This window comes from Suillus clintonianus (genome assembly GCF_016758775.1).
Source record: "Suillus clintonianus strain FC179 chromosome Unknown DEU56scaffold_111, whole genome shotgun sequence".
Lineage (NCBI taxonomy): Eukaryota > Fungi > Basidiomycota > Agaricomycetes > Boletales > Suillaceae > Suillus > Suillus clintonianus.
The window spans coordinates 584-26,665 of record NW_024539335.1 but is presented as its reverse complement, the minus strand read 5'-3'; the positions used below and the strand labels follow the sequence as shown (position 1 = coordinate 26,665).

General features: G+C 48.7%; 10 protein-coding genes across 10 annotated transcripts; 7 read left to right on the top strand and 3 right to left on the bottom strand.

Moving 5' to 3' along the window:
* The first annotated feature begins 1,231 nt into the window (after positions 1-1,231).
* On the top strand, positions 1,232-3,151 carry DEU56DRAFT_64965 (uncharacterized protein). The gene is made up of 16 exons (XM_041347038.1): positions 1,232-1,327; positions 1,386-1,411; positions 1,474-1,483; positions 1,536-1,555; positions 1,605-1,637; positions 1,689-1,785; positions 1,846-1,874; positions 1,937-1,967; positions 2,028-2,060; positions 2,114-2,190; positions 2,243-2,297; positions 2,356-2,454; positions 2,514-2,624; positions 2,695-2,735; positions 2,794-2,819; positions 2,890-3,151. Exons 1-16 carry the CDS (start codon positions 1,324-1,326, stop codon positions 3,056-3,058), a joined length of 861 nt encoding a protein of 286 aa, XP_041203467.1. The 5' UTR covers positions 1,232-1,323; the 3' UTR covers positions 3,059-3,151.
* Positions 3,152-4,230: 1,079 nt separating this feature from the next.
* On the top strand, positions 4,231-6,203 carry DEU56DRAFT_64844 (uncharacterized protein). The gene is made up of 14 exons (XM_041347036.1): positions 4,231-4,483; positions 4,549-4,624; positions 4,679-4,690; positions 4,800-4,863; positions 4,924-4,952; positions 5,010-5,040; positions 5,106-5,138; positions 5,188-5,264; positions 5,318-5,372; positions 5,428-5,526; positions 5,586-5,696; positions 5,762-5,802; positions 5,860-5,885; positions 5,950-6,203. The coding sequence occupies exons 2-14, from the start codon at positions 4,610-4,612 to the stop codon at positions 6,095-6,097; spliced, it is 741 nt and encodes a 246-aa protein (XP_041203466.1). The 5' UTR covers positions 4,231-4,483; positions 4,549-4,609; the 3' UTR covers positions 6,098-6,203.
* A 768-nt stretch (positions 6,204-6,971) lies between these two features.
* DEU56DRAFT_64879 (uncharacterized protein) lies at positions 6,972-9,066 on the top strand. Its single transcript, XM_041347037.1, has 16 exons — positions 6,972-7,021; positions 7,088-7,339; positions 7,393-7,402; positions 7,455-7,474; positions 7,532-7,564; positions 7,630-7,726; positions 7,784-7,812; positions 7,874-7,904; positions 7,962-7,994; positions 8,046-8,122; positions 8,171-8,225; positions 8,285-8,383; positions 8,439-8,549; positions 8,617-8,657; positions 8,711-8,736; positions 8,794-9,066. The coding sequence occupies exons 2-16, from the start codon at positions 7,148-7,150 to the stop codon at positions 8,900-8,902; spliced, it is 963 nt and encodes a 320-aa protein (XP_041203465.1). The 5' UTR covers positions 6,972-7,021; positions 7,088-7,147; the 3' UTR covers positions 8,903-9,066.
* A 325-nt stretch (positions 9,067-9,391) lies between these two features.
* Positions 9,392-10,546, top strand: DEU56DRAFT_830617 (uncharacterized protein). The gene is made up of 3 exons (XM_041354519.1): positions 9,392-9,865; positions 9,925-10,145; positions 10,199-10,546. Exons 1-3 carry the CDS (start codon positions 9,681-9,683, stop codon positions 10,468-10,470), a joined length of 678 nt encoding a protein of 225 aa, XP_041203464.1. The 5' UTR covers positions 9,392-9,680; the 3' UTR covers positions 10,471-10,546.
* A 369-nt stretch (positions 10,547-10,915) lies between these two features.
* Positions 10,916-12,221, bottom strand: DEU56DRAFT_830607 (HIT-like domain-containing protein). The gene is made up of 7 exons (XM_041354518.1): positions 12,132-12,221; positions 12,042-12,079; positions 11,945-11,984; positions 11,836-11,894; positions 11,657-11,766; positions 11,555-11,578; positions 10,916-11,491 (listed from the first exon to the last, which is right to left on the bottom strand). Exons 1-7 carry the CDS (start codon positions 12,146-12,148, stop codon positions 11,351-11,353), a joined length of 429 nt encoding a protein of 142 aa, XP_041203463.1. The 5' UTR covers positions 12,149-12,221; the 3' UTR covers positions 10,916-11,350.
* Positions 12,222-13,533: 1,312 nt separating this feature from the next.
* Positions 13,534-15,300, top strand: DEU56DRAFT_917570 (O-methyltransferase-domain-containing protein; the record flags this gene model as incomplete). Its single annotated transcript, XM_041358006.1, has 10 exons — positions 13,534-13,773; positions 13,820-14,000; positions 14,058-14,293; positions 14,341-14,355; positions 14,412-14,472; positions 14,527-14,666; positions 14,729-14,833; positions 14,892-14,988; positions 15,043-15,104; positions 15,154-15,300. 10 exons carry the CDS (start codon positions 13,534-13,536, stop codon positions 15,298-15,300), a joined length of 1,284 nt encoding a protein of 427 aa, XP_041203462.1.
* A 507-nt stretch (positions 15,301-15,807) lies between these two features.
* On the top strand, positions 15,808-17,124 carry DEU56DRAFT_64658 (uncharacterized protein). The gene is made up of 9 exons (XM_041347035.1): positions 15,808-15,847; positions 15,915-16,009; positions 16,064-16,136; positions 16,186-16,263; positions 16,327-16,414; positions 16,471-16,697; positions 16,754-16,875; positions 16,933-16,948; positions 17,008-17,124. The coding sequence occupies exons 2-9, from the start codon at positions 15,965-15,967 to the stop codon at positions 17,022-17,024; spliced, it is 666 nt and encodes a 221-aa protein (XP_041203461.1). The 5' UTR covers positions 15,808-15,847; positions 15,915-15,964; the 3' UTR covers positions 17,025-17,124.
* Positions 17,125-17,781: 657 nt separating this feature from the next.
* DEU56DRAFT_64583 (uncharacterized protein) lies at positions 17,782-19,363 on the top strand. The gene is made up of 5 exons (XM_041347033.1): positions 17,782-18,009; positions 18,063-18,198; positions 18,255-18,614; positions 18,676-18,776; positions 18,833-19,363. Exons 1-5 carry the CDS (start codon positions 17,995-17,997, stop codon positions 19,193-19,195), a joined length of 975 nt encoding a protein of 324 aa, XP_041203460.1. The 5' UTR covers positions 17,782-17,994; the 3' UTR covers positions 19,196-19,363.
* A 722-nt stretch (positions 19,364-20,085) lies between these two features.
* DEU56DRAFT_64616 (uncharacterized protein) lies at positions 20,086-20,923 on the bottom strand. Its single transcript, XM_041347034.1, has one exon. The coding sequence runs from the start codon at positions 20,818-20,820 to the stop codon at positions 20,353-20,355; it is 468 nt and encodes a 155-aa protein (XP_041203459.1). The 5' UTR covers positions 20,821-20,923; the 3' UTR covers positions 20,086-20,352.
* A 2,424-nt stretch (positions 20,924-23,347) lies between these two features.
* Positions 23,348-25,569, bottom strand: DEU56DRAFT_925191 (WD40-repeat-containing domain protein; the record flags this gene model as incomplete). Its single annotated transcript, XM_041358570.1, has 5 exons — positions 23,348-23,722; positions 23,775-24,248; positions 24,304-24,393; positions 24,446-24,541; positions 24,592-25,569. The coding sequence occupies 5 exons, from the start codon at positions 25,567-25,569 to the stop codon at positions 23,348-23,350; spliced, it is 2,013 nt and encodes a 670-aa protein (XP_041203458.1).
* Positions 25,570-26,082: the final 513 nt, after the last annotated feature.

The following is a 26,082-nucleotide window of genomic DNA, read 5'->3' as shown; positions in this document are numbered from 1 at the left end:
TTGTCCGATTCGAACGCAAATCGGATTACGTACGCAAATGCCCTCAGCGAATTGAAATCGTCCATCGTCCATCGCATTCTCCCACAGTTGCTAGTAGCTTGCGCATTGGCGACTGCCGCACGTTACAACGTACTGGTGATCAAAAACTGGAGTCGGGATCGGAACACTAAGCATTAGTACATGGAACAATCCCATCACAATACTGGCGTACCACACATGCCTCTACCGTGACTTCGACACCATTCCAGGCGACCAGCGGCTGCTGTGCAATTCCAGGAACCCTGTGTCAGGGCTCAGATGAGACCCCGCGGAAGTCTGTCAGCAGACTACACTGGCATGTCCCAGCTACCCAACAGAATCGGATAGCTCAGATATGCAGCGCATCCAAAATTGCGTGTGGTGGGCTAGCTCGCATACTGACAATGCATTCACTACCTGAAAATGTGCAGCACTGCGACTCGAACAGGAAAGAAAGGCGACACGACGTGATTGGTGAGGCCTCAGGTCCGTCTGATGCGACAGTCGTGATTCGTGGTAGTTACCGTGTAACAACCTGGACACCATCGGGGACCGGGGTGTTCCCATACCCGAGCTGCGGTTAGAAGGTGCAATCAGGGACAAGTACTGGTTCTAGCGCGCCACCGTCGAAGCGCAATGAGATGCAATGTGTGAAGCTTTGAAACGTGTGTTACTGGTGCCAGTGACAGGTGACGTTCAAGTTTCACCAGTACGTATCGGGATGAGTTGATGCGACTTCAGAACTTGGGGCCGGCAAATATCTATCTCATTCTGGGGAGAGCCAGTACTAGTGAGACGCAGGGATAGGACTTGGTACCACTAGTACTACATGTCAATCAGGGTCAAGCAGCAAAGTGGATTTTTTAAACTCCGCTCTTCAACTGCTATCACTTGAACTCGTAACTCGTTTCGACATAAGTGAACCAGAACTATCCACCATGGTGGAAGTATGCTCGTTCACGTTCGTCCGCGTTGTGACAGCGCCAAGGTGGACGAAGGCGGATCCACCTTTGCAGCAAGCAAGGATTTCTTCCGACACCCTGCATGTGAAGTCGGTGCTGGATCCCGAGTGTATAAGGAAATCGTCTGTCAAAGAGGGTTTGTCTTTGGGCGACAAGTAGTCAACTGTCGGTTAGTGAAACATTCCATCAATGAACTCATCATTGTCGGATCACCATCAAGGCAAGTCTGTAACCTAAAGGGTGTCCCAAATATTTACGCCCCCATCATGTTTCATTCATATGATCTCAATGTGCATATTGGCAACGGACCAGGGAAAAAACCCAGTATATAACAAAGTGCATAATGTGTGCGTGAACCCGTATTATAGTCAATGCAGAGAGAGTATTCAGCTGACGATATCACAGCGGCCAGGAGTCTGCAGTTTTTAGCGGTGCGTTTTTTTTCTTGTTGATGCGAGGGTGACATATCAATAGATATACCATCTGCCACCAGTACTTATGTAGTGCGTATTATTTTCTGAATCGCTTCTTCCTGGTGCTAACTTGGCAGTTCAGCGTCGATGACTACATTCTGGGTAAGCTTGTTCCGATATATTTCTGACCGTTGTTAAACTCCCTATCCAGCTCTACGACTATGCCTGTACACTTCACAAAGAGGTGATACATTTGTTCGTGACACGCCTCAGTTTTAATATATTCTGTTCAAAGTGGACATTCCTGCTTCGATCGCGCTGGACCAAGATAAAGGGTCTTTATATCGTCGCACGATATGTCCCATTTATCATCTTCTCCACGAATTTATATCGTGCGTTCAGCTCCCGCACATACATCTCTGATGGTGACTTGACATGTTGACGCGATTCAGTGAACTTCTCCCCTAACGAGAACCCCGATGTACGTGAATGTGCGGTGGACTGACTGATTGATTAACAACACTCACCGCATAACTTTGCCAGAAATGCCAGAGGTTAAACAATATTTTTGCAGGTACGTGCACGCGACATTCCGTATGCACATCCTTGACGAACACTACCTCTTTTCTCGCAGTTTTCCGGATATTATCAGTCTTTTGCGCCGAATGTACCTGTCCTCCCTCCGCGAGATATGCAACATTCCTGACCACATCCATTCAGGCTTTTTTGCCCTCAGAACATACACGCTCTGGAACAACAACAAGCTTGTGCTCGCAGCCGCGGTGACTGCTTTTCTTGTGAGTCCCATCCCCTTACTGCACCAGAACTTATAGTAGATACATCAGACAGGCTGTCGTCGTGGCATCAATCAGCATAACCTTCGCCACGACTGCCACTGCACCATGTGCGCGCCCTCACCTTGCCCTTGGTGTTCCAGCACCATTCACACTGCACTTTTACAGTTGCGACCAGCGTGGTCCCGGGCATCACAGGCTGCTACCAGAGTTCGAGTAGTTTCCAGCTCTTCATACCGTTTCTTCTCTTGCTTGCGCTCGAACTAGGTGTGTCTCCGGGAAGTGGGAGCCTACATATACAAATGTGCTAACCGACGTTGTTCCAGGACTTCTCTTCCTCACGCTCATACGCGCAATACAGAACTGGCGGACAGCTAACGGCCCTCTGTATGTCGTTCTGGTGAAGCACAACATATTCTATTACGCATGCGGTCTGTGTGAGTCAGGACGTGTATATACGTTCAAGCAATCATTCCCTGCTCATCGACGATCATTATTTTTGTGAAGTTTTCTCTGTGGTGAACGTCCTCACGTCGCTGCTCCTCCATGTACGTGAATAACCCCCAAACCATTTATGATCGAGGCGCTAACATGACGCACACCCAGCATGCATACCATGCCATGTTCCAAGAGTGCGCACTCTCTAAATCCTGCTGCAATTTCTTCCTACTAACAACACCCCAAACGCACGCCAATATATAGTCTGCAGTTTTTTATCCTTGCAATCCTCGCCACGCGTATGCACCTCCATCTCTGGCAGCTCGACCAGCACGCACACGGCTCTGACGCCCTCGGATTCATCTACTTGTCCGACATTTTCCCGGAGGATTTGGATTTTCGCGTGCCTTATTTGGTGTCGTTCATAGAGTGAAGTTTGGACTGAACTGAGATGACTAGTGGGGCGGGTTTGGTCGTGTCATCCGTCCGTGAGCGCTGCGAATGAATGAATAACCATTGGTATTCGTGATCGGAGTGCACTGGAGCCAGAAGCAGGGCCTGACAGCGATAAGCATTACCCTGTACACCAAGCTCCGTGGTTTAATAGTTAAAGCTGAGTCAAAGAGTTCTAAAAACGTCCTTGATATGATATGACGACATCCCGTCCGCAGATATCTGCGAGAATTGCAAATTAGTCTCGACGTCGTAGGTGGCTGTGTGCGCCGTCAGTGTCGCCAGCGACTGGCATGATTGTAGCTCCCCGACCCGCAAGGATTTCTCACACATCTCAATTTTCATATGATACTGACGACTAAGACTGGCTCCGAACTGTGCAACCCCGTGTAATAGCTCCCTCGGCTGTGACCAAAGAAAAAGATAAGTCTACTACTGATCACTGAGACAGCCGGAGGGCGGAATCTCGTCGTAGAATGAATTGGAAGAAACCATCAAATGCAAAGAACCGAGAACAATTTCCGGATGCGAAGGTGTCAATGAACACGTTGCGCGGTAGGCTGTGTATCTGATGGCTTCGTTGGGCATCTAAGCGCAATCAGGCCATACACACTGCTGGCTCAAAATAGCATGTGGTGGACTAGCCCGCGTCACTGACAATTCACCACTTGAAGAAGGACCATGTTCAACAAGAGGGGAGGAAACGAACAAGCACCATCCGGAAGAACAGCTGATGTGGAAATGCGGAGGAGGACAGTCGGGATTTATGATACCTATCAACGAGGTTTTCAGGAGCTGCGGTCAGAAGGCGCAGGGTAATGAGGCAGAGACTCTGATGCTATAGCGAAATGATGAGATGTCATGCATGTCATAAGTCTGCTCAAATCAGAATCAGTTGATGGCGTACCAGTGGGGGGCAGCAACTCTGAATCGTTGAATTCTGGGTCAAGCCTGCGAGGAGGGTATAAGTACTCACTTGGTAGCAAAGAGATTTCATTTCAGAAAGATGGTAAATAAATAACACGCGGGTGCTGAGAGTGCACTAGTGGGCGTCGAGTCGTATGCTGAGTCACTCATGCTGAATCCGAACCTTAAAAGTTTTCAAATGGGCCTAGCTAGTCGAGCTATTAATAAATAACTTGCACATAATGAGTAAACTTTGATTCAACGCTCTGAGCCTCCATCATGGTCGCTGACTGCGATCATTGTCAAGGCAAGGAACTTGAAGGTCTTTATATTAATGCACACGCCCCCATCTTAATCGGTTCCGAATCCCAACTCATCTATAAGATAAGAAGGTCCGTGATGTTCATCGCGCGGAACCCGTTTTTTGCATCTCGAACGAATGGAGACGGGGTATTCGGTTGAGGATATCGCAGCGGCGACCAGTCTACAGATCCTCACGGTGCGTCTCTTTCTCTTCAACACAACGAGGGCGGTTGATAATAAGAATAATACATGTACCACCAGTACATATACAGTGCGTTCTGTCTCACATCTTTCTTCTTCGTCCTGACACAGCTCAGCGTCGATGGCTACATTCTGGGTGGGCTTGTCATGATTCACGTCTGCTGTCAAATTCGCTTACTAACTCATACAGGCCTACGAATATGTTTGTTCATTCCGCGAGGAGGTAATGTACTCGTCCATGATAAGTGTCAGTTTTGTTATTGATATTCTGTTCAAAGTTGACGTACCTGCATCAATCACGTTGGACCAAGGTAAAAGGCATTTATATCGTTACACGATATGTTCCCTTTCTCCTCCTCACCATGAATCTATATAGTGCGTTTCAGCTCCCGGACACGCATCGCCCAGATAATGAATTGACATGTTGTGCTCCAGCGGGCTTCAGCCCACATGAAACCCCGAGTGTATGTGAACATGCAGTGCGACCCAGATAAATGACGCTCACTGCATGACTTCATCAGAAATGCCGAATACTGGTCAATGTTTGCTCAGGTACGTGCATCTTACATGGCTGCATGCACACATCCTGGCTGAGGGCTACCCCTTTTCTCCCATAGGTTTTAGCATAATATCAGGCATTTGCTCCCAATGTAAAGTCCTTCCGCCGTAACATACCTGTTTCCTCATCAGATCCATCAGACTTTTTCGCCCTCAGAACGTGCGCGCTATGGAACAACAACAGAATCGTGGTCATAACCATGCTGTCATTATGTCTCGTGAGTCTCCACATGCTCATCGCACATGAGCCCGGGATAGACGCATCAGTCAGGCTTTTATTGTAGCATCCATCAGCATTTCTTTTGACGCGACTGCCACAGCACCATGTATGCATTTTCACGTCCCCTTTGCTTTTTAACGCCATTCATGCCGCTTCCACAGATGCAACCAGCAAAATTCCGGGTATCACAGGTTGCTACCAGATCGTGAGCAGTGTCCAACTATTCATACCATTTCTTCTCTTTTTCGCGGTTGAAATGGGTGGGTGAGCAAGAGCATACCTATGTACGAATATGCGCTGACAGGTGCTCTCCCCCCAGGACTCATGACCCTCACGCTCATACGCGCCATACAGAGCTGGCGGGTGACTAACAACCATCTGTACGTTGTTCTGCTGAAGCATAACATATACTACTATGCATGTGGTCTTCGTGAGTAACACGCACGTGCCAGGCCGTATTCTCATGCTCATCCATGATCACTCTCGTTCTTACAGTGTTCTCGGTGGCGAACATATTCATATCACTGCTCCTCCATGTGCGTGAATTCTCCAAATGTCTTTATGATCGAGCTGTTAATGTTATACACACCCAGTACGCGTACCACGGCATGTTGCATGAGTATGCACCTCCACATCGTGTTGCACATTCCCACTAACAACACCCAAATCTTATACACATTTAGTTTCCAGTTTGTCATCCTTGCGATCCTCGCCACAAACATGCACCGCCATCTCTGGCAGATGGACCTGCATGTACACACCTCTGACGCCCCCGTGCGTATTCATTTGTCCGATATGTCCGACATATTATATGCTGGCCATACGGTGTGATGTCATTTTTCATAGAGTGAAGTTTGAACTGTAGGATGACTGATGGGAGTGGACTACATCGGTTCCGAGACTTGGATGCACTCAACTCATATTAATGTATTTTCAGTCATGGGCAGGATGTATTTGGATGGCCCTGGTATTTTTGACATAGAAGGATGTTTCCACTGTAAACAGCCACGGATGAGCAGATAACGATCAGCATTTGAGTGTGCTAGAGCCAGAAGTACGGCCTGACGACGGGTTTTATTCTTGCAAAATCCGTCTCGTTCGGCGGCTTAGGTGGCCGTGTCCACCGCCAAAGTGTCGCCGACCCGACTGGCATGGTTCCTCTATCTGCGAGGAATGGTCGGTATAGTAAAGGTAGTCCACTGAGCCCTCGATGCGGCACCATCCACATCCCTGATAATGCAGTCACCACCGGTACCTGGAAAAGAATTTTAAAGAAACGTGACATGAGGAGAGCGATCACTAGTACTGCAATGCAAAAAGGAAGCTTTCCGAATTGGATATAGAGAGAAAAGGGCCATCGTGATAAGTGACACTGCCATTAGACATAGCGTCATTGAGATTTATCCCTCGACCACCGTGACGAGGCTCCGACGGGCACGACCGTGGAGCGCAATGAGATGACGTGCACGAAGCCTGTGCATGGACTCGGGCATAATCTGATGATTGAGGATGACAGACACAGCACACACGATGATCTCACACACGGTGATCTGAGAGTGAGCGCTAGAGGACAACCGTCTAAGCAGATCCTCGGCTCAGTCGGAATTGTTAGAAATTAGAATGCCTCTTGAATTTGATTACATAAGACAACACAGCCATTAGTCTGATGAGCTCCCTACTAGACCAACCCTTATACTATGGCAAAGTGGCTCAGCGCTCGTTATGTCGCGTATGAATATTTCTCATTTCTAAAGCGTGCGTCTCTGGACTCTATCGTGATCAGTGGTTCTGGTGTAATAAAGGCGCAACGATAACTTTCAGTCCCAGTGGGCCAGTGAAACATTCCGTCAAGATCGCCTCGATCATAAGCTTAAGCCTGCAATGGTATCCTCATTGCGCCCCATATTGATGGATTCCCAGCTCATTCGTAAACCATTCAAAGATAAGAATGTGCTTAATGTGCATTCCTCAAAATTCCCTCAGACACAAAAACCCATTTTCTACCTCTCGAACATGCAAACGCAGTATTCGGCTGACGATATCGCAGCGGCGAGCAGTCTACAAATCTCCTCGGTGCGTTTCTTTCTTGCCAGTACGAGAGCGGTTAATGATTCATGTATTACCAGTACATATTCAGTGAGTAATATCTGAACCTCTACTTCCCTCAAGTTGTCCTAACACAGCTCAGCGTCGATGGCTACATTCTGGGTGGGCTTGTCCCGATATGCTTTCGTTCGCTGTTAAACTTGAAACTCGCTTATCCAGACTTATGATTATGTTTGTTCACTTGGTGACGAGGTAATGCACTTGTTCAGCCTTATTTTTGATATTCTTGATATTAATAACACGTTCAAACTTCAAAGTGGACGTTCCTGTATCGATCGCGCTGGACCAAGGTAAAGGTCCTTTATATTCTTACACGATTCGTCCCTTTTTTCCTCTTAATTGGACACCTATACCGTGCGTTCATTTCCAACCCACTTCGCTCCGATTATGAGTTAACACGCCGTTCTTTAGTGAACTTCTCTTCAGACGAGGAACATAATGTATGTGAACGTGCGGTGGACTTGCCCGGTGATGATTGACATTTACTGTATAACTTCTCAGAATTGCCAGATGTTAAATTACATCTGCGTATGTACGTGGATAATACATACACACATATCCTCACCGAGTAAGCTCTTCTATCTCACAGGTTTCGCCGTAATATCGGCCGTTTGTTCAGAAAGTACCTCATCCCCCCGCAACATACTTGCATTCCTGATCTCAATTCATCTAGGCATTTTCGTTCTCAGAACATATGCACTCTGGAACAACAATAAAATTGTCCTTGCAGCCATGCTGTCTACCTTTCTTGTGAGTCCCATGCGTTCTTCACAGCGAAACTCCTAGATGATTGGTCAGGTTTTGGCCGTAGGAATAGTCAGCGTTTGCTTTGCCGCTAATGCCACTTCACCCGGTTCGCGCTCACACATTCCCCTTGATCTGCCGCCACTCATATACTCTCTACGTCCACAGCAAAGGTCAGTGCGATCCCAGGCATCACCGGCTGCTACCAGACCTCAGGCAGTGTCGAGCTCTACGTACCGTTCCTTCTCTTGTTTGTGCTTGAACTAGGTATGTTGCCGGGAAGCGAAATATATACAGACGCGTGTTGACCAACGCTTTCCAGGCCTATTATCCCTTACGCTCGTACGGGCCGTGCAGAGCTGGAGGACGGCCAACGGCCCACTGTATACCATCTTAGTGAAGCATAACATATTCTACTATGCGTGCGGTCTCTGTGAGTCAGGCTACGCATGATCAGGCTGTTTCTCCGCACTCATCTATGATCTTTCTCGTTCTGAAAGTTTTCTCGGCAGTGAACGTCTTCACGTCGCTGCTTCTCCCTGTGCGTGAACGTCCCAAGGTTGTCTACGACCTGATTGTTGATATTTTACACAGTACGCATATAACCATGCTTTCCAAGAGTATGCACGTCCACATGCTGCTGCGCATCCTACTAACAATCTCATACCCATGCGTAGCTTCCAGCTCATCATCCTCGCGATCCTAGCCACGCGCATGCACCTCTACCTCTGGAATTTTGACTGGCACCTACATACTACTGGTGCCCTCGTGTTGATTTCTGTCTGATATCTCTCCGGCGGACCGTACAGCGTGACACCTTATCGCCTGGCTTGTTCGGTGTCGTTTGTGGAGGGAACTTCAGGCTAGATATTCAACCGATGATTCCATGGAAAGCTTTATTTACATATGTATTCCGGGTCCTGCACTACAACACAACTCCCCTTCCCATGCTCGTTACCCCTCCTATTCTTGCTCTACGATGAGGCAAGTGTTGTCGTCAAGCTATGGAGAGAGTATGACTTCCACCCCTGAAGGCCCACAGCCTCTTTTGAGGTGCAATGCCGTTAATCGGGTAGATGAATTTGCCACAGAAGTGAAAGCGGAAGCTTCACAATGTTGCTCAGTCACATCTACGCATTTGGGACACAAAAAATTAGTTTTTGTTTGAGCGTTGAATCATTGCTAGAATTAGACTTGAGGGCCCCGACCTTGTTACTGAGGATTGAAGGTAAGAAATCTGACCCTGGCTCAGGTCCAAGCGTCAGTGAACTTCAAGCGGCGCGCGGTTTACATAATTATAAATATTATTGTTGAACGTGACGTCCACGGCAGATGCTTTGATCCTTGCCCGGGCCAGTTCCACTACCAGTTTAGCAGGTGGAATGGACGAATAGGTGGTGATAATAACCTCCTTCCAGTTTCGAGTTGTGTTCCGGTAGCAGCCCACAGTCACCTTCATATTTCCTGGCCTACCCTGAGACAACAAGACCCTATAAAGGGAGTTAATCAAATCTGGCATCCTCACCGACTCGCCTGCTTGTCATACTACCATTCAAGTTTACCCATGCCTCCCCACGATCTCCCGCCCCCACCGCCTTGGGTGATACCCAACTTCGTGTTGAGGGTGGAGGACTTGTCTCATCCTGGGGCATCGATCTTCTTTGATTGCGTCAACCCCAAGGAGGCACTGAAACTCGCAGTAGAAGCATCTTATACCTGGCTGTATACACCACTCACGGCCCCAACGCAGTGAGTACTACGCGTTTTCAATTCACTATCAACGTGTTGCGAATCATCTGCATCCCAAGCGTCAAGACCATTACGCTCGTTCTCAGGCCGTTCGATGGCGTAGCGTATACTTCAGGCACGCAAGAGATGAAAGAGATCAATTTCTCCCTCGATTGGATCAAAACATCAGAGGCCCGCGCACGAGATGAAATATTAGGCGTGCTGGTTCACGAGGTCGTGCATTGCTGTCAGTACAATGCAAAAGACACATGTCCAGGGGGTCTTATTGAGGGAATGGCAGGTGCGCACGTTTTGACCCCACCCTTTGAGTATTATCTTCAGAACTGCTAGTAGATTTCGTGAGGCTGCACGCTGGTTTTGTCCCGCCACACTGGAAACCTAGAGTTGTGGAGAAGTGGGACGCAGGGTACGATGCTACGGCGTACTTCCTCGACTGGATCGAGAAGCGCTGTGGCGAGGGGACTATCCGAAAACTTAATGGATCCATGAAGGACTCGAAATACAGAGTCGAGCTCTTTGAGGACGTGACCGGAGAGAGTGTGAGTTCCTTGTACGCACTGTATTGCGAACATCTGGAACAGAAGGGTAAGATACCTCATGCATGATGCATGAACCTTGATACCCGTAGCGACCAATGCAATATTACTTCCGTAGAAGCTACAGGGAAACGGATTAAAGCGCGACAACTGAGAATTCAGCATGAGGAAGACTATCCTCACTTAAATTCATCGTCTCCGTCCTCAGCATCATCACCAGCGCCTTCCTCGAAAATCATGATAGTCGCGCTCTATGACTGCAACCCGAGGAAGACGAGACGCAGGAATTGTCACTTTCCCTCAAGCTCTTTGACACAGTAATGTGTCGGACGCCGCGGGCGCGTGTCAGGTCACTCTCGAAGATCTGGATCGATGCAATTGTCAATATCATAGTCCGTGTGACCGACTATCTTCGTGGAGAAGTGCTCGCTATCACGCATATGCCTATGAACTGCTGATCTTGAGCCGTTCCTCTGACGCCACATTCTTGTCGATCTGATCTAATTTTTTTCGCGCACTTGATATGTTCGTTTTAAAGCGCTGTTGGTAATCACCGCGATGTAATGTGACGACTGCAATAGTGTGTATGGCTAGGATTGCTCGTTCCGATGTGGATGTGGTTGTCAAGTTGGAGGGATCGTATGAAGACCATTTCGAACGGTTGGCAGTTCATGCATTCGCGAAGCAGCAGCGAGCGTAAAGTGAATTTATTTGATTCGTGGCAGCTTTTCGTATTAACAGCACCGTCTGGTGCATGATAAGATCCATCCGAGTATAACGGGGAAGGCGTTTAGATAGTGATACACCCACAAATGACCCCACGTCGAGAACTGTTGTGAGATCAGATGGAGACTCAAAAAAACATAATTGAATTGTGCATTTAGTTAAACAACTTTCCTTCCAGTTTCGTCGTTATTCGTCACCAATTCGGGTGCACCACAGACGTGCTCTACAACTTCGCAATGAGCTCTTCGTGGTACTTCTTCACCTCATCTATGACGTCCGACTTCGCGGGCCACCCAATGACGAGCCCCTCCTCGTCCGACGCATCAGGCTTGGGAATGACGTGGAAGTGTACGTGGTCAACAACCTAGCCGTGCAAACCAGTGCCAGTCAGTGCTGTCTAAGCCTAATGAAGAAGGAGCAGTCAAACCTGGTGTGCGATGCGGCCGTTGTTCTTGGTGACAGTGTCAGTTCCGCAGGTTCAGCGGCAGGAAATGAAGAAATGGGAGCAAGAATTGGATGAGGAACGCACCTGGAGGATATTGTAGTTCTCGAGCCCTTGTGCAGTGGCGATCTTCTTCGCGATGGGCATTACATCCGCGAGGTATTCGTCTGGGAGCTCATGGAGCTTTGCCGCATGGTCTATTATGCACCTTTTAGCATTTTCTCTTGCGACATAATTTTTAATTTTTCTGATGAAGGTTGACACACCTTTAGGGATAATCAGAGCATGACCCTTGGAGAGTGGGCCGATGTCAAGGAATGAGAAACTAATCTCTTGTAAACGTGTCAACGATTTGATGAAAGAAGGAGAACAAACGAAAGGTCTGTCTCGATGAGCTTGAAGCTCGGGATCTGGCCTGGGGTGCCGTAGCGTGGATAAGTCTGTGGCACAGAATGAAGCGAAGTTAGCACACCCTTGATGATCTTGCAGAATATGCAGGTACTGAGTGATCTGGAGGATGGTCATGATACCCCGAAAGTATAATGGAAGGAATGAATCTCACCGTGCTGTTGCCGCCATGGTGGTTTGAGTCGCAAATGAAAGCTCCGAAATCTAGCCGTTATTATCACTCGCACGCACGTGATCCTGACAAAGCGCGTCTCCAGCAAGGCGTCTTCCGAAGGGTTTCCTAATTTTCTCTGAGGATTGTTCCGTTGGGATCCATCAAACAAATAACCCAGCCCATGACATTGACTTACATTTCGCGACATCTCTGTCAGCTCATGACAGATCCGCGGGCCTCGAATGACCCGATGTTCTTGGAGTATCCTGTACGTGGAAGAGCGGAAGGAATTTCTTTCGATTGGTCCGGCTAGCTAGTTGTAGGTGAGACTAGCATTCTCTACCCTTTTTCTTCAACTTCAGACATCAGCTGTGGCTGTCACAGAATGCGTAAAACGGAGAATAAACCCACATGCACCTCTTATGACAGGGCAAGCGGCTGCTACTGGGAGTAACGATGTCGTTCAAGACCGTCGACGGCTTTGTTGAGTGGATTCTCGTTCAGCTCGCCAAATTCGGGCCGCCAATAGCAAAGGTAGCTATCCACTCAGAGGTTTCAAATATCCCTCGGATGAAAGCGATTATGGTGGGAGTGCTGGTCGGGATATTCATTGTTGTAGCAAGCCTCGTGCTTAGGATCAGGCATGAGGATGAAACAGTGTCCAGAGAAGAGCGGGAGAACTGGGCTAAGTCAGTCAGATACGGCTCATACCTGGTATTTACTAAACCCATTGTTCATGCACTGCATAACGTGGAATATATACCTAGGTCTGGAGTTCCTGGATTGGTTTCCACAATACTACCACATCCCCCGCATCTCGCTGTCAATTTCCCAGTAATTGCACGTGCATGTCAGCATGTCTTAGACATCCTTACCGCCTGGGAGTAACAGAGGCGACAAAGTACATTTGATAGCCGACTACGGTTGAGGAGGAATCACCTGCATGTCTCGCACCCAAAATACAATCGACATGCGCAAAACACAGAACTAGGTTACTTCAGTTACCTTGACAATATGCTTGTGATCTACTTCTGAGCGACACTCGAAAAATGATTTGGGAACGCCTTGGCCAAGATTGAAACACGTGTGCATCGAACTTTGCGTTGTCCGGAGAAGTTGAAATTTTGCACATCTTTCAACGACCACGCTCACCTCACTGGCGAAGGATTTGTCAGGAAGCAACACTACATAAATTCTGCAGGCTGCAGTTGGTCAAATATCTCGAAATACTATCAACGTTGGTCACGCTAATGGGTTGACTTTTGTGACAGATCTTAATTTTATACAGATGTCCACGTCAACCGTGAAGCTTAAGCTCCAACGACGGCCCGCCAAATAAGCGCTAGGGAGTATAAAACCCGAATGATCAACAGGGAAACAGTATTATTTCTTCATACACCAAATGACTGAACCCGAGGCCAAACTTGAAGCTCTCTTGGACATCATCAATTCTTCTGCACGCCAAGCAATCGTGGAATACAAGAAAACTGGACATGGTGTGCCTGGTGCCGACGCAACCACCTTCCACCCCCTCGACATGGCAACAGATACAATTGCGCTCAGAAAAGCCATTAGACTTCTCGAGGGTGCTTACCACCAATTGAGCGCAATATTGGCTCCCCCCCAACACACGGTGATGAATGTGAGTGCCGGTCGTAAATGATTCTGCTGTGGTGCTCATTATTTAGTTTGTTTTTAATTACAACTGGGCATGCACAAACGTTGCCTTGCGAGCACGCATTGCGGATGTCCTGGAGCAGCACCCGGAAGGACTTAGCGTGGATCGGCTTGCTGACGCAGTTGATCTTGACAAGAGCAATGTTGCACGCATTTTACGAGTTTTATCCCTCATGGGTTGCTTCAAAGAAGGTAGCGTGTATTCTGATGGTTGAGAAGTATATCTGAAGCCTGTGATGTGTTCAACAGTCAAACGAGACGTGTTCGCAAACACCCGACTATCCTTGATACTCAAATCAACAAACAACACTGGGTGTTATGCACATTTTCATTCCCGACACATTGCTAAATACGCCGGAGTTCTCTATGAGACTATGATCGACCAAGACTTTTCAAGATCACACGAGCTTGACAAAGCACCCCGAGTGTTTGCCTGTAGGAAAGAGGGTTTGAGTGATAGCTACTGGGAAACGATCAAGAATGACGTGAGTTTTAGCACCACAAACCTCTCCTACTCTGACACGTTTTCTAGGATGAGAGACGTGATGTGTGTACGGACTCGTCTATCCATGATTGACGGCTCACCAAATCATATATGCATAGATATTTCACCGAGGCTTGCTTGGCCATGGTGAGATGATGGGTACTTCTGCGGTGCTGCATAGTAAGCTATCATCGTTTTTCAATCGTCAACATGATTGTAAAGCAGGACTATTAGGGTATCCTTGGGACAATGTATCCTCTGTGGTGGATGTTGGATCTGGCATTGGAGCTTTTTCCATTCCTCTGGCGACAATGTTCCCTCATCTCAAAATAACCAATCATGATCTCCCGGAAGTCATTGTACAGGCACAAAATGTGAGTTCAAACATCTGGCAAACAAAACTATTCCTATGGACACGATATTGATATCCAATTAGGCATGGGAGAAGAACGCTCCCGAGGCACTACTCGATGGGCGCGTAGAGTTGGTGCCAAATAATTTTCTCGAGGATATACCTGTTTTCGGGAAGGATGTCTACTATGTAAGAACTGACATTTTTTCTCGTTCATCGCCAGTAACTCGACCATCTTACTATATAGTTGAGGCACATTATCCACGATTGGCCAGATGCTGAGGCAACAGCGATCCTCCGTAACATTCGCAAGGCAATGGGACCAAACAGTGTGGTGCTAATTCGTGAGTCAATTATGATTCGGTGTGGTGTTTCTCCAAGCCCATGTCTCGTACTAGATGATTCCGTGCTCTTCCACGCATTCCAAGAGCCTGGCGTAGGAACTAATGGGTTAAGCGTCGTGAGTCTCGGAGTGCAACCTGATGTATTTCTGAATTCATGATCACAAGGCCCCTGAACCAATGTTACCGAACTTTGGAGCAGGCAGTCACAGAGTGTACCAAATAGACCTGACTATGTGGTTCCTTCTGAATTCCAAGGAACGAACCTTGGACGAGATGAAAATCATTGCGCAAGTTTCTTCTAATATATCTTGACACATTGGCAACGGTTGGTTGATGATAATTCACAGGGCCACCGCTGGTCTAACACTCACCAAAATTTATGATCTTGTAGATACAGTGGTCATCGAGTTCAGAGTTGCTCAGAGCTGATGTGAAGAACAAGTCAGTTTTTCAGATACGTGGTATTTACATGTATTGATTGTACCCTTCGCTTCCGGCACGGAAGAGGGCAATAAGCTTGCGGAGGATATGAATATAGCGTTCATGCAGGCATCAATGAAGAGCGGACACGATATTGTGGAGGATGTGGATCTTGAAACGCGAAGCATGAAGTCCTATGTTGACTCTATTAATAGTACACAGTTCTTGTTCTCTTCCTGCACAGTGCACACACCAATGCGAAGTGTGTCAACGGAGCAAGGTGATTCCGGAGCGCGTGCCACCATTGTACTGACTGTCCTCAAAGGCGCTGGATAGCGTGCTTGTATGATACAGTACACAATTGAACACACATTCATGTGGAGTTACAACCACGAGGCTGTGGAGTCATCACCGACGAACAAAGACATTTGCCATATAGGTAACACCCCTTTGCGCTTGGTCACTTCACCGTGCTGCTTTGTCTACAATGACTCAAATACTCTCAGGGAGTGGCACACCTTCAACATCACACCTTCAAGCCATCTAGTTGCAAAATATGCTCTCTCATTCGCGCTCGTTCAAAGAAAACCCAAAATTGCAGGTAGGCGGAAGAAATGCATCGGTATTGTTTAGAAAGTTCACAGCGCCATCTAAGCCCATACAGGACGAGTCAGAATTCTGCCCTGTGCCTCCGCCAAAGTACCGAGTTGTGTTCGTCAGCCCTCTTGGTAAATCCCTGTTTTCATCTGAAATATTAGTGCCTCTAATGAGATTCAGTTGGTGCAAGGTCCAAGATAGCAAAAGCATTCTGTATAACGCCAGCTGACAGGAATCCGATGGACCACAGGACGTTCCGTGAGTGTCCTGAAAGGGACAGAAACATAACTTATCAGTTGCTGATTGAATTACGCGCTCCAGCTCGCATCAGGGAATGTATAGTCGACGGCGAACCAGTAACGATCGAGTTGATCGATACCCTCGGTCCAGGTAATGAGGATCACTACTTGTACGTTCCGTCTCCGTTATTTTCTGTGAACATCCACTAACATGGAGTATGCATAGCGAGAAACACCTTATGGACGGACACATTGAGCAAGGAGACGGGTTCCTTTTCATTTATTCTGCCGACCATCGCAAATCGCTGGAGCTGGCGAAAGCGAATTATGGACGAGTCGTGAGGATGAAGCAGCACGAGCGGGACAATGCAACGAACCCTGTTCCTGGTATGCTCGTAGCGGTACGGGTAGAGGATGAAGACAGATCGACGTGGATGGAAGTGACCTGGGAAGGTGAGACTGTCTAAGTGCGCTAGCGTTCTCTATATGACTGACGGATGGCGTGAAAGAGGGAAATAAACTCGCGGAGGAGATGGGTGTAGCTTTCATGCAGGTGTCGCTCAAGAATGGACGCAATGTGGAGGAGGTGTTTATCCATATAGCCAGATTGATCAAGAAGTACCAGGAGAGGGTGAGACAGCCAAATGTGTTACTGCATGTGACATCACTGACAACGCATAATAAACAGAAGAAGCGCATTTCGGGTATGCATTGGGCATACTATGATCAGAAGATTCTCGATGACCGTTATGACAAAGTGCAGGGAAGGAAGGAATGTAAGCACGTAACAGCCGCAAGAGAGAGGGAAGTGCTTAGGCAAGTTGATTATGATGACGAGTTCGAGAAAGAGCGGCAAACCGGATGCTGCGCAGGGTGTATAATTACCTGAGGGGACAAGCAATGTTGACCACTATCTTTACCTAATTCTATTGTTGCGGGTTCGAAAACCCTACTAATCAGCGCCCGCGTAATCGGAACATTATGAGGGACACCGATGATCGATGTCTTGATTGCCCCTCAAGAACGTAATTAGTAACCTGACCTTGGACCGAGACGTGCTGCTCAGTGAAGCGTTGCCTGCATAATCGTCATGATGAACTTGAAATGAATCTAGCGAACGAAGGGTTACCACCAAGTTACCACCTACCAGTGGTATTCCACAGTGTACCGGGGCGATCTGGCGCAGGTCCTCCGTGGAGCGCCGTGGGTCCTGGCTTGTGGGTAGTCGCTGCTGTATTGTTGTAGTCGGTACTCGGTAGATAGAGCCGTCGCCTGGGTTTCCCTTGCAGTCCACGCCGGTCCAACGGTAAATAGCCCATTCAATAGCTAGAGAATTTATTAAATCTGGCCTGACGACCATCGGACCACGTAAAGAGGTGAGTCTATGTTGCGCAGCTTGAGCGTACCGGCGGAGAACCTTGCACACAGGGAAGTGAAGGTCTCCCCTACGCTGATGTCACATAAGGACGTGGATTGAATGGTTTGACGAGAGGAACACCGGGTGAATCCGGGGCTCGGAGATCAGATAAGATCATGTCCTTTAGTAATCCCGCGTGACTGGTGCAGTACACACGCCGAAATTCTTCCATAACCACTGCAGCCCAGACTTATAACACGCTGTCTTCTCGATTTCGCTTTCTGAAAGGCCTACGGGCAATTCCTCTCGCAGCTGCATCTACTTCCCTCCCAGATCGCACCTATTCAAAAATGGCCCCGCTCACAAACTGGTACAGTCCCGAAGAGCACAACGATGCATTCAAAAGTCGTCCGTATCATCCATTTCGGTTCCATCATTCGCCAGAACTCATCCACGCGCAGGTCATCATCGGCTCAGGTCCTGCAGGTCACACCGCCGCCGTTTACCTCGCACGCGCGAACCTCAATCCTGTCCTCTTCGAGGGCTTCATGGCAAACGGGTTCGCTGCTGGTGGCCAGCTTACCACGACCACAGATGGTACGCACACGCCTTATTCCATCCGTGTCTTTATCATATCTCTTCTCTCACCGCAGTTGAGAACTACCCCGGCTTCCCATCCGGCATCCTTGGCCCCGAGCTCATGGACAAATTCCGCGAGCAGTCCATTCGCTTCGGCACGCAGATCATCACAGAGACCGTGTCCAAGATCGATCTCTCTGCACGCCCATTCCGCTACTGGCGAGAGAGCCAAGAGCACGAGGAAGCAGAAACAGCCGACACCATCATCATCGCAACCGGTGCGAGCGCGAAGAGGCTAGGACTCAAGGGTGAGGTCACATACTGGCAAAGCGGCATCAGCGCATGTGCAGTCTGCGATGGTGCCGTTCCCATATTCAGGAATCAACCACTGGCTGTTATCGGTGGTGGTGACTCTGCAGCAGAAGAAGCCACCTGTAAGATCTCTCCATTTTCCTTTCGTTGTCATAACAGTAACTAATAATTACACTCTTACAGATTTGACAAAGTACGGCTCTCACGTCTACGTCCTCGTCCGCCGTAGTGAACTCCGCGCTTCTAAAATCATGGCCAAGCGCCTCATGAACAATCCCAAGATCGTACGTCTCTTGCCACTTGCCACTTGCCACTTATCACCTCTCACACGCTTGCACAGACTATCCTCTGGAACACTGTCGCAACCGAATGTCAAGGCGATGGCGACCTCCTCAACAACCTCCGCATCAAAAACGTGACGACAGGCGAAGAGCGCGATCTCCCCGTGCGCGGACTCTTCTATGCAATTGGACATGAGCCAGCTACGGCCCTGGTGCGTTCGCAGCTGCAAACAGACCCCGATGGGTATATCATCACTGTCCCTGGAACGACGCAGACGAGCGTCAAAGGCGTGTTTGCTGCTGGCGATGTGCAGGATAAGAGGTACAGACAAGCTATCACTAGTGCGGGGAGCGGGTGTATGGCTGCGCTTGAGGCGGAGAGGCTTATTGCGGAAGAGGAGGAGGGTGTAGAGGAAGATTAGAAGGTCGACCGGTCATGACGGAAGAATTGAGGCGTGTATACCAATCCAATGTTTTTGCTACCTGCTATCCAACGCAGGCGTTGTTCATTGTACAGTGAGCAGGAATACCGTCGATAAGTGACTATGGCGGGTTTTCCAATTGTTATCAGCCCCAAACATCCCACTGATCTCAAAAAATTAAACGCGATATTATGATAAATAGAAAGAACAGCTGTTTTCATTATATCAAGATCTGCATATGGGAGACCGACTAAAGGAGGTCCCTAAGCATATACATGATATACACCTGTGCATGACGAGCATAGCATGTTATTGAGATTTCACGGATCAAGTAATCATGGTTTCCCCGCTACCACGTGCGATAGCAGACTCCAGAGCCTGCTACCATCTCCATGACATGTATGTATGTGAAAAATGAATTTCGTGCGCCACGTCGCGCATGACGGCTGGCAGAGCCATGATATAAGCCAAAATGTCGGCTTGTTCTGACTCCGCCAGCCGACATACTCGCCGCGGAGCGTCATCCAGACGAAACACAAAACTGTCATGCAATCTGGAGATAAGTAGATCAATCATCAATCCAATTTCTGGCTGGTGGCTACGACCAAGCTTACCGTGATGAGAAACGGTGAGATTAACCTGATCGTTTGTCGTAACCGTACTGACGGCGACAGAATGATCCAACGTGAAAACAAAATACAGATGAACATTCAACACATTCGCGGATTGCTGAAGTTTCGAGGGCGTGCGAAATTTTGGTTGATTTTTGAGACGCTTTTTAGAGGCGGTTGTTGTGGTACAATTAGGTCCTAGCTAAGTTTTAAAAATATGACGCCGACTTGTTGGGCAAGCTGCCAAGTCGTGCACTATTCACGGCAAACCAATGATTTTGTAAAACGTATCGGTTCGCGGTATCATCGCTATGCGTTGGGCGCATTGTTACGGAAGCTTGGAGCTTTACCACTGACGCAACATTTGGAACAGAATGCTGATGTTTAAAACATCGCACCGAAGTTGTGACAGAACGAGTACGAGGAAAGGGTTGGTGTATGTTAAGCATTGTTCAAACTAGCTCGCCGACACCTACATAGTACTGAGGATGTCTATCGATAGATGGAGGAGCCTGGGCTGGTCCCGGGCTTTCGTGGTTATTGAGCTTAATGCATTGCACGAGTAGCACAACGAGGGAGCGGGAGTGATGGAGTAGCAAAAGACGTGACGATGCTGCAGTGTATTAATGACCATTGGCGTGCGGAGGAGATGTACAACAGAGGAAAAGTACGAGATAAGCCCACCATGGTATGGATGGTGACTGCGCGGGTGCTGCACCAGCCGTGGTAGCATGAGTACCTGGAGCAGGAGGTGTCGTGGAGGTCGAGGTGGCGGCGTGCTGAGTTTGTGATGACGACGCCTCGGTTTGGCCGTGCAATTGGCTTTGCTGCTGGGGCCGCGGCCGCGGAGCAACAGCTAGTGCCTGCAGATAAGTCATTGAACAACAGCGACGGGAAACGCACGGGAATGAATACATACCTTTCTGTCCTGTACTGTAGGAACATCGACAATACGAGGGCCACGATGAGAGAAGATAGTTCGTCTTGGGCGTTGCTGTAGTTCGATTGCTCCATCGGTCTTGGAACGAGAGTGGCGGAAGAACGATGAGGAGCTGCTGAATAGCGCACGCGGATTCGAAGAAGAGGAATGGGAATGGAAACCTTGTGCTGCGGATGACTGAGAGTGCGATGATCAGATTGAGAATTGGGCAACAAAAGCAGATGACTCACCTGAGCGCCATCAAAAAATTCTGGCGGTATTCGGCGGGCATGAATAGCTGGACGTTGCATAGTATCTCTCTGGAATATCTTTAAAAATCGTTGAAAGACTAAAGAGTAAAGAAACACGTCACGTACGGTCACCAACAATTCTGGAGCTGGGACCTGCAAGTGGGATATTAGTGCCGTTTTTACCAAGGAACCATGGGATGTACATGAGGAATAGGCAGGAGAAGGTCTTCAAGGCCAACTTTTTTGAGGATGGCGTTAATGTCCCATGTGTACGCATTTCCGTTTTCGCAACCAGTGACCAGCACTTTTCCATCAGCAGAAAGGGCTGCGGAGTGCAAATCATCTTCATGCTGGAGGGGTGGTCCGATCGGGAGATTCGTGTCGAGATTCCATAGATGCGTTGATCCATCCCTAGATGCACATGCAAGGAGGCGGTTGTTCGCAGACAAGGAGATGGCGCGGACCCAGGTTCTGTGACCCTCAAGAATATTAATGGCAATTTGCTGCCAAGTGGCTGTGTCGAATATCCTAATCAGGTTTAATGAACCGGAGATGAGCTTTAATCCGTCCGACGTCCAGGCCAAGCTGTAAACTACGCGATCGTGTTCAAGTGTGGTTATCAACTCGCCCGTCTTGCTATCCCAGATTTTGACTGCATTCTCGTAGTATCCGCCTGTCGCTATTTTTTTGTTATCGGGCGAGTACATCACCGCCCGCACCCACGCGTGTCCGGTTGTGATTGTCAGGACAGTTTCACCACTCTTGACATCCCAGACTCTTGCCGTCCCGTCCCAGGATCCGCTCGCTACTCGCTTGCCATCTGCACTCCAGGACAACGCACACACAACATCGGTGTGCCCCGTCCATTTGGCGATGGCCTTTCTCGTCTCGACGTTCCACAACCTTACTGTCCCGTTCCTGCTTCCACTTGCAACTGTCTTGTCGTTTGGAGACAATGATATAGACCGCATTCCTGATTCATTCTCATTTTTCCAGTCCTCGCCTATCTGTGCACCGCTCTCTAGGTCCCATAGTCGGAGTGATTTGTCATCTGAACATGTGATTATGCGTCGTCCGCTGGACAGATGGACAACACCTGTTACCCAGTCTGTATGACCTCGCATCGTCTGGTGTGGCGTGATCGCTGGCTCCTTGCTGGTGGAAGATGACATGGTTGGCGCTGGGAGTTCCATAGTGCAGGACGGGGACTATGAATGTGAGATGAGGCTGCCGAGATCTTTGAACAAGACTGGGTTATCAGTCGGTGATGCTTGCTGGTGAGTCCAAGGGCCCACTTCTTTCACGATACTAACTCTTGTCAGAAACACACACACCACTGCCCACGAGACAGTCAACTTACGGGAATTCAGTTTTCGCCTACTGGAAGACAGCTTAGGATGCAGGACTTGCTGTGCCGTTATTCGAAAATGTGCTAGAGATCTTGGTGGGTATCCGAAGCAGCTGGTAAGCAAGTGGTCAACTTTAACCTGCACAAGAGCCTACAGTACAACTCACGAGAAGCGCCGTGCAGACAAATACAATGGTCAAATCACCCGATCGATTAATGGATGTCTCGATGGGAGAAGAAGTTGGGCGCTCTTTCGTTCAAGCCGTCTTGTCTCAATTAGGAGCGTCCCATGCGTCAACCTCATGTTCAATTCACAGCTTCATTGCTGTGTAAATCAAGCGCTCTAGAGAACCAATTATAACCACTGAGCGCTTATGGCGTATTAATAACTCAGAGGCTGAGCCGTTGAGCATGCTGGAACAATTTATTTCAAGAGACGTTATGATACCATTTCGTTCGTTCATTGAGTCTCGACTGAAAGCAATAAACTCTGATTCTTCAGTACTGCGTCATTCGCAACCTACGCTTCTTCAGCACAACAAAACAGCCAGTCGCAGCACATACAGCGGGCCGAGACGTCTTGTTTGTACACCACGCAAAGGTCGCATGCCTCGCATTGACAAGTGCTCATACATTCGCGGCAAATTATATGGCGGGATATTGCCGCGAGATCAGAATAGCGTGTTGAAACTATATAGTCTGCAGGAAATGTCATTGAGGGTGCGTATATGCAGTAGGGCGAGGGAATAATTTAGTCCAAGGCAGGATGTACATACTTGCTATCGGGTACCCAACGAATGAAGGATCGCTGGTGCTCGGGATTTGCAGCGCCACGATTTGGAGCCAGGACGTGTTTTTAGCGTAGTTGAAATTAGAATCAAGGCGTCATGCCAGTGTTAAAACTAACCTGAGATTGAGGAGGTTGTGGCATTCAGATACGCAGTCTCAACACGGACAAAGAGATAACAATGATAACAGAAGAACTGGATCCAAAGATGACATAGACGTCCATATGCCACAGCGTCAATTCCCATCTGCATGTGGGGGAGATGCACAACAGAGAAAATAAGCAAAGCGAATCCGCAATGGAACGGGCCGTGGCTGGGCGGTTGCTGGCACGGTAGTATGAGTATCAGGATCAGTAGGTGTCGTAGACGTCGAGGCGGCGGCTGGCTGAGTCTGCAGTGACGGCGCTTGCGTCTGCAATTGACCTTGTTGTTGATGTTGTGTGGGTTGTGCATTTCCATCGTGTTGAGGAGACGCACAGCAGAGAAAAAGCACGAGATGGGCCAACATTCGGACGGGAAGTGAATACGTAGGCCTTGCACCTGGTGTAGCAGTACCATTAGACTGAGTGTTTGAACGATCTGGTGGCGACCGCTGAGCAACGAACAATACCTGCATGGAGGTCATTAGACACCATAAATTGACGCACCAGAGAAAGACATACCTCCCTGTCCCGCATTGGAGCCACATCGACAACATGAGGACGCCATGGGCGTTGCGGGAGTTCGATGTCTTCGTTAGTGTGTGCTTGAGAGCGGAAGAGTGAGGATAGACGACTGATGAGTGCATCTGGACGTGAACCCGAATGTGTTGTGGGATGAGGTTCGGTTTCTTCTTCGGTGTGGAGTAGAGAGCGATGAAGAAATGAGGACAGTTGAGCGAGGAGCGCATGTAGATCTAATCGCGAAGGCGTAGAGGGTTGCTGAAGTTCATTTGCTCCATCATTTTCAGGTGGAGAATGGTGAATAAGTGAGGACAGGCGAGCAAGGAGCACCTGTAGATGCAACCGCGAAGGCGTTGACGGTTGCAGACGTTCGGTCGCTTCAGCATTGTCGTGTCGAAAGCGGTGGAGGAGCAAGGAAAGGCGAGCGAGGAGTGGACTTGCAGAGGAATGAGGGTGGGCACCCGTTTGAGAGGACTGAGGGCACAAAGATCAGGACAAGAACTAAGTAATAGAAATGCTGACCACGGACATGAACATCGGCTTCCATGTTGTCAAAAAACCTAGGTGGGAGTTCATCGACATAACCTCCAAACTCGTTGTGACATCGCGTGGCATCAGCCTGCAACATTAGTGTCAGAGCCACTGAGAAGGTTCACAAACACTCAACATACTTCCAAAAATGACTTGCCGCTGAGCGAAGAGCAGGGGGTTCGCTCTATTCCTGGATTGCTTTGAGATGCTGGCTGTTCAAGTCTGTCTTTTGGTGCCTAGCAGCAGACATTGTCAGTGCTTGAGAGAGAGCGTGGGTGTGACTCACAATATTGGTACCAGTGGACAGTAGGTCATCAAGGCCAGCTTCTTTGACGATGGCGTGAATATCCCATGTGTACACATTTCCGTTTTCGCAGCCAGTGACCAGCACTTTTCCATCGGCAGAAAGGGCGGCGGAGTGCACATTATCTTCATGCTGGAGGGGTGGCCCGATCGGAAAATTGGTGTCGAGATTCCATAGACGGGCTGATCCATCCCTAGATGCACTTGCAAGGAGGCGGTTGTTCGCAAACAAGGAAAGGGTGTCAACATAGCTTGTGTGACCCCAAAGAATGGCAATCTGCTCCCAAGTGGCTGTGTCGAATATCCTAATCAGGTTCAATGAACCGGAGATAAGCTTCTTCCCATCCGACGTCCACGCCAAGCTAAAAACTATGGAATCGTGAATATTGAGTGTGGTGATGAGCTCGCCCGTCTTGCTATCCCAGATTTTGACCGATCCATCCTCGTGAACACCGTTGCTTCCGCCTGTCGCTATTTTTTCGTTATCGGGCGAGTATATCACCGCCCACACCCAATTGTGTCCGGTATATATTCTCAGGACAGTTTCGCCGCTCTCAACATCCCAGACTCTTGCCATCCCGTCCCAGGATCCGCTCGCTAGTTGCTTACCATTTGCACTCCAGCACAACGCACGCACAGTAACGCTGTGTCCCGTCAATTTGGCGATGACACTCTTTGTCTCGATGTTCCATAACTTCACTTTCCCGCCGCTTCCACTTGCAACCGTCTTGTTGTTCGGAGACAATGACATAGCCCACACTTTTTCGTTATTCTGATCTCGCCAGTCCTCACCTATCTGTGCACCGCTCTGTAGGTCCCACAGTCGGAGTGAGCCGTCTATCGAACATGTGATCATGCGTCGTTCGCTGGGCAGATGGACAACACCTGTTACCCAGTGGGTATGGCCTCGCATCGTCTGGCGTGGCATGGTCACTAGCACCTTGCTGGTGGAGGAAGACATGGTTAGCGCTGGGGATTCCATACTGCAGGACGGGGACTATGTATGTGAGATGAGTCTGCCGAGATCTTTGAACCAGACTGGGTTATCAGACGGCAATGATTTCTGGTGAGTCCAGGGGCCCCTTCTTACATGTTAACGCTTGTCAGAAGCACACGAGCAATTTCTCACGAGACAGCTTACTTACAGGAATCCAGTTCTCAACTAAAAAAACAGCTTCGGGACTGTATGCAGGACTCGCTGCACCGTTTATACGAGAATATGCTAGAGAGCCACTTGTAAGCAACTGGTCATCTTTAACCTGCAGAAGAGCCTACAGTATCACTCGCAAGAAGAACCGTTCACAGTGCTTAATCACCGGCGATCAATGGGTTGGGAGAAGGGGATGTTGGGCGCCCGTTCGTTGAACCTGTCCTTATAAGGTTCGTCCCTCGCGTTCGTTTCACAGCTTCATTGCTGTGTAGATGAAGCGCTCAGGTCTGTGACTGGCGCTATGTGCATGATCTTGTGCTCAAG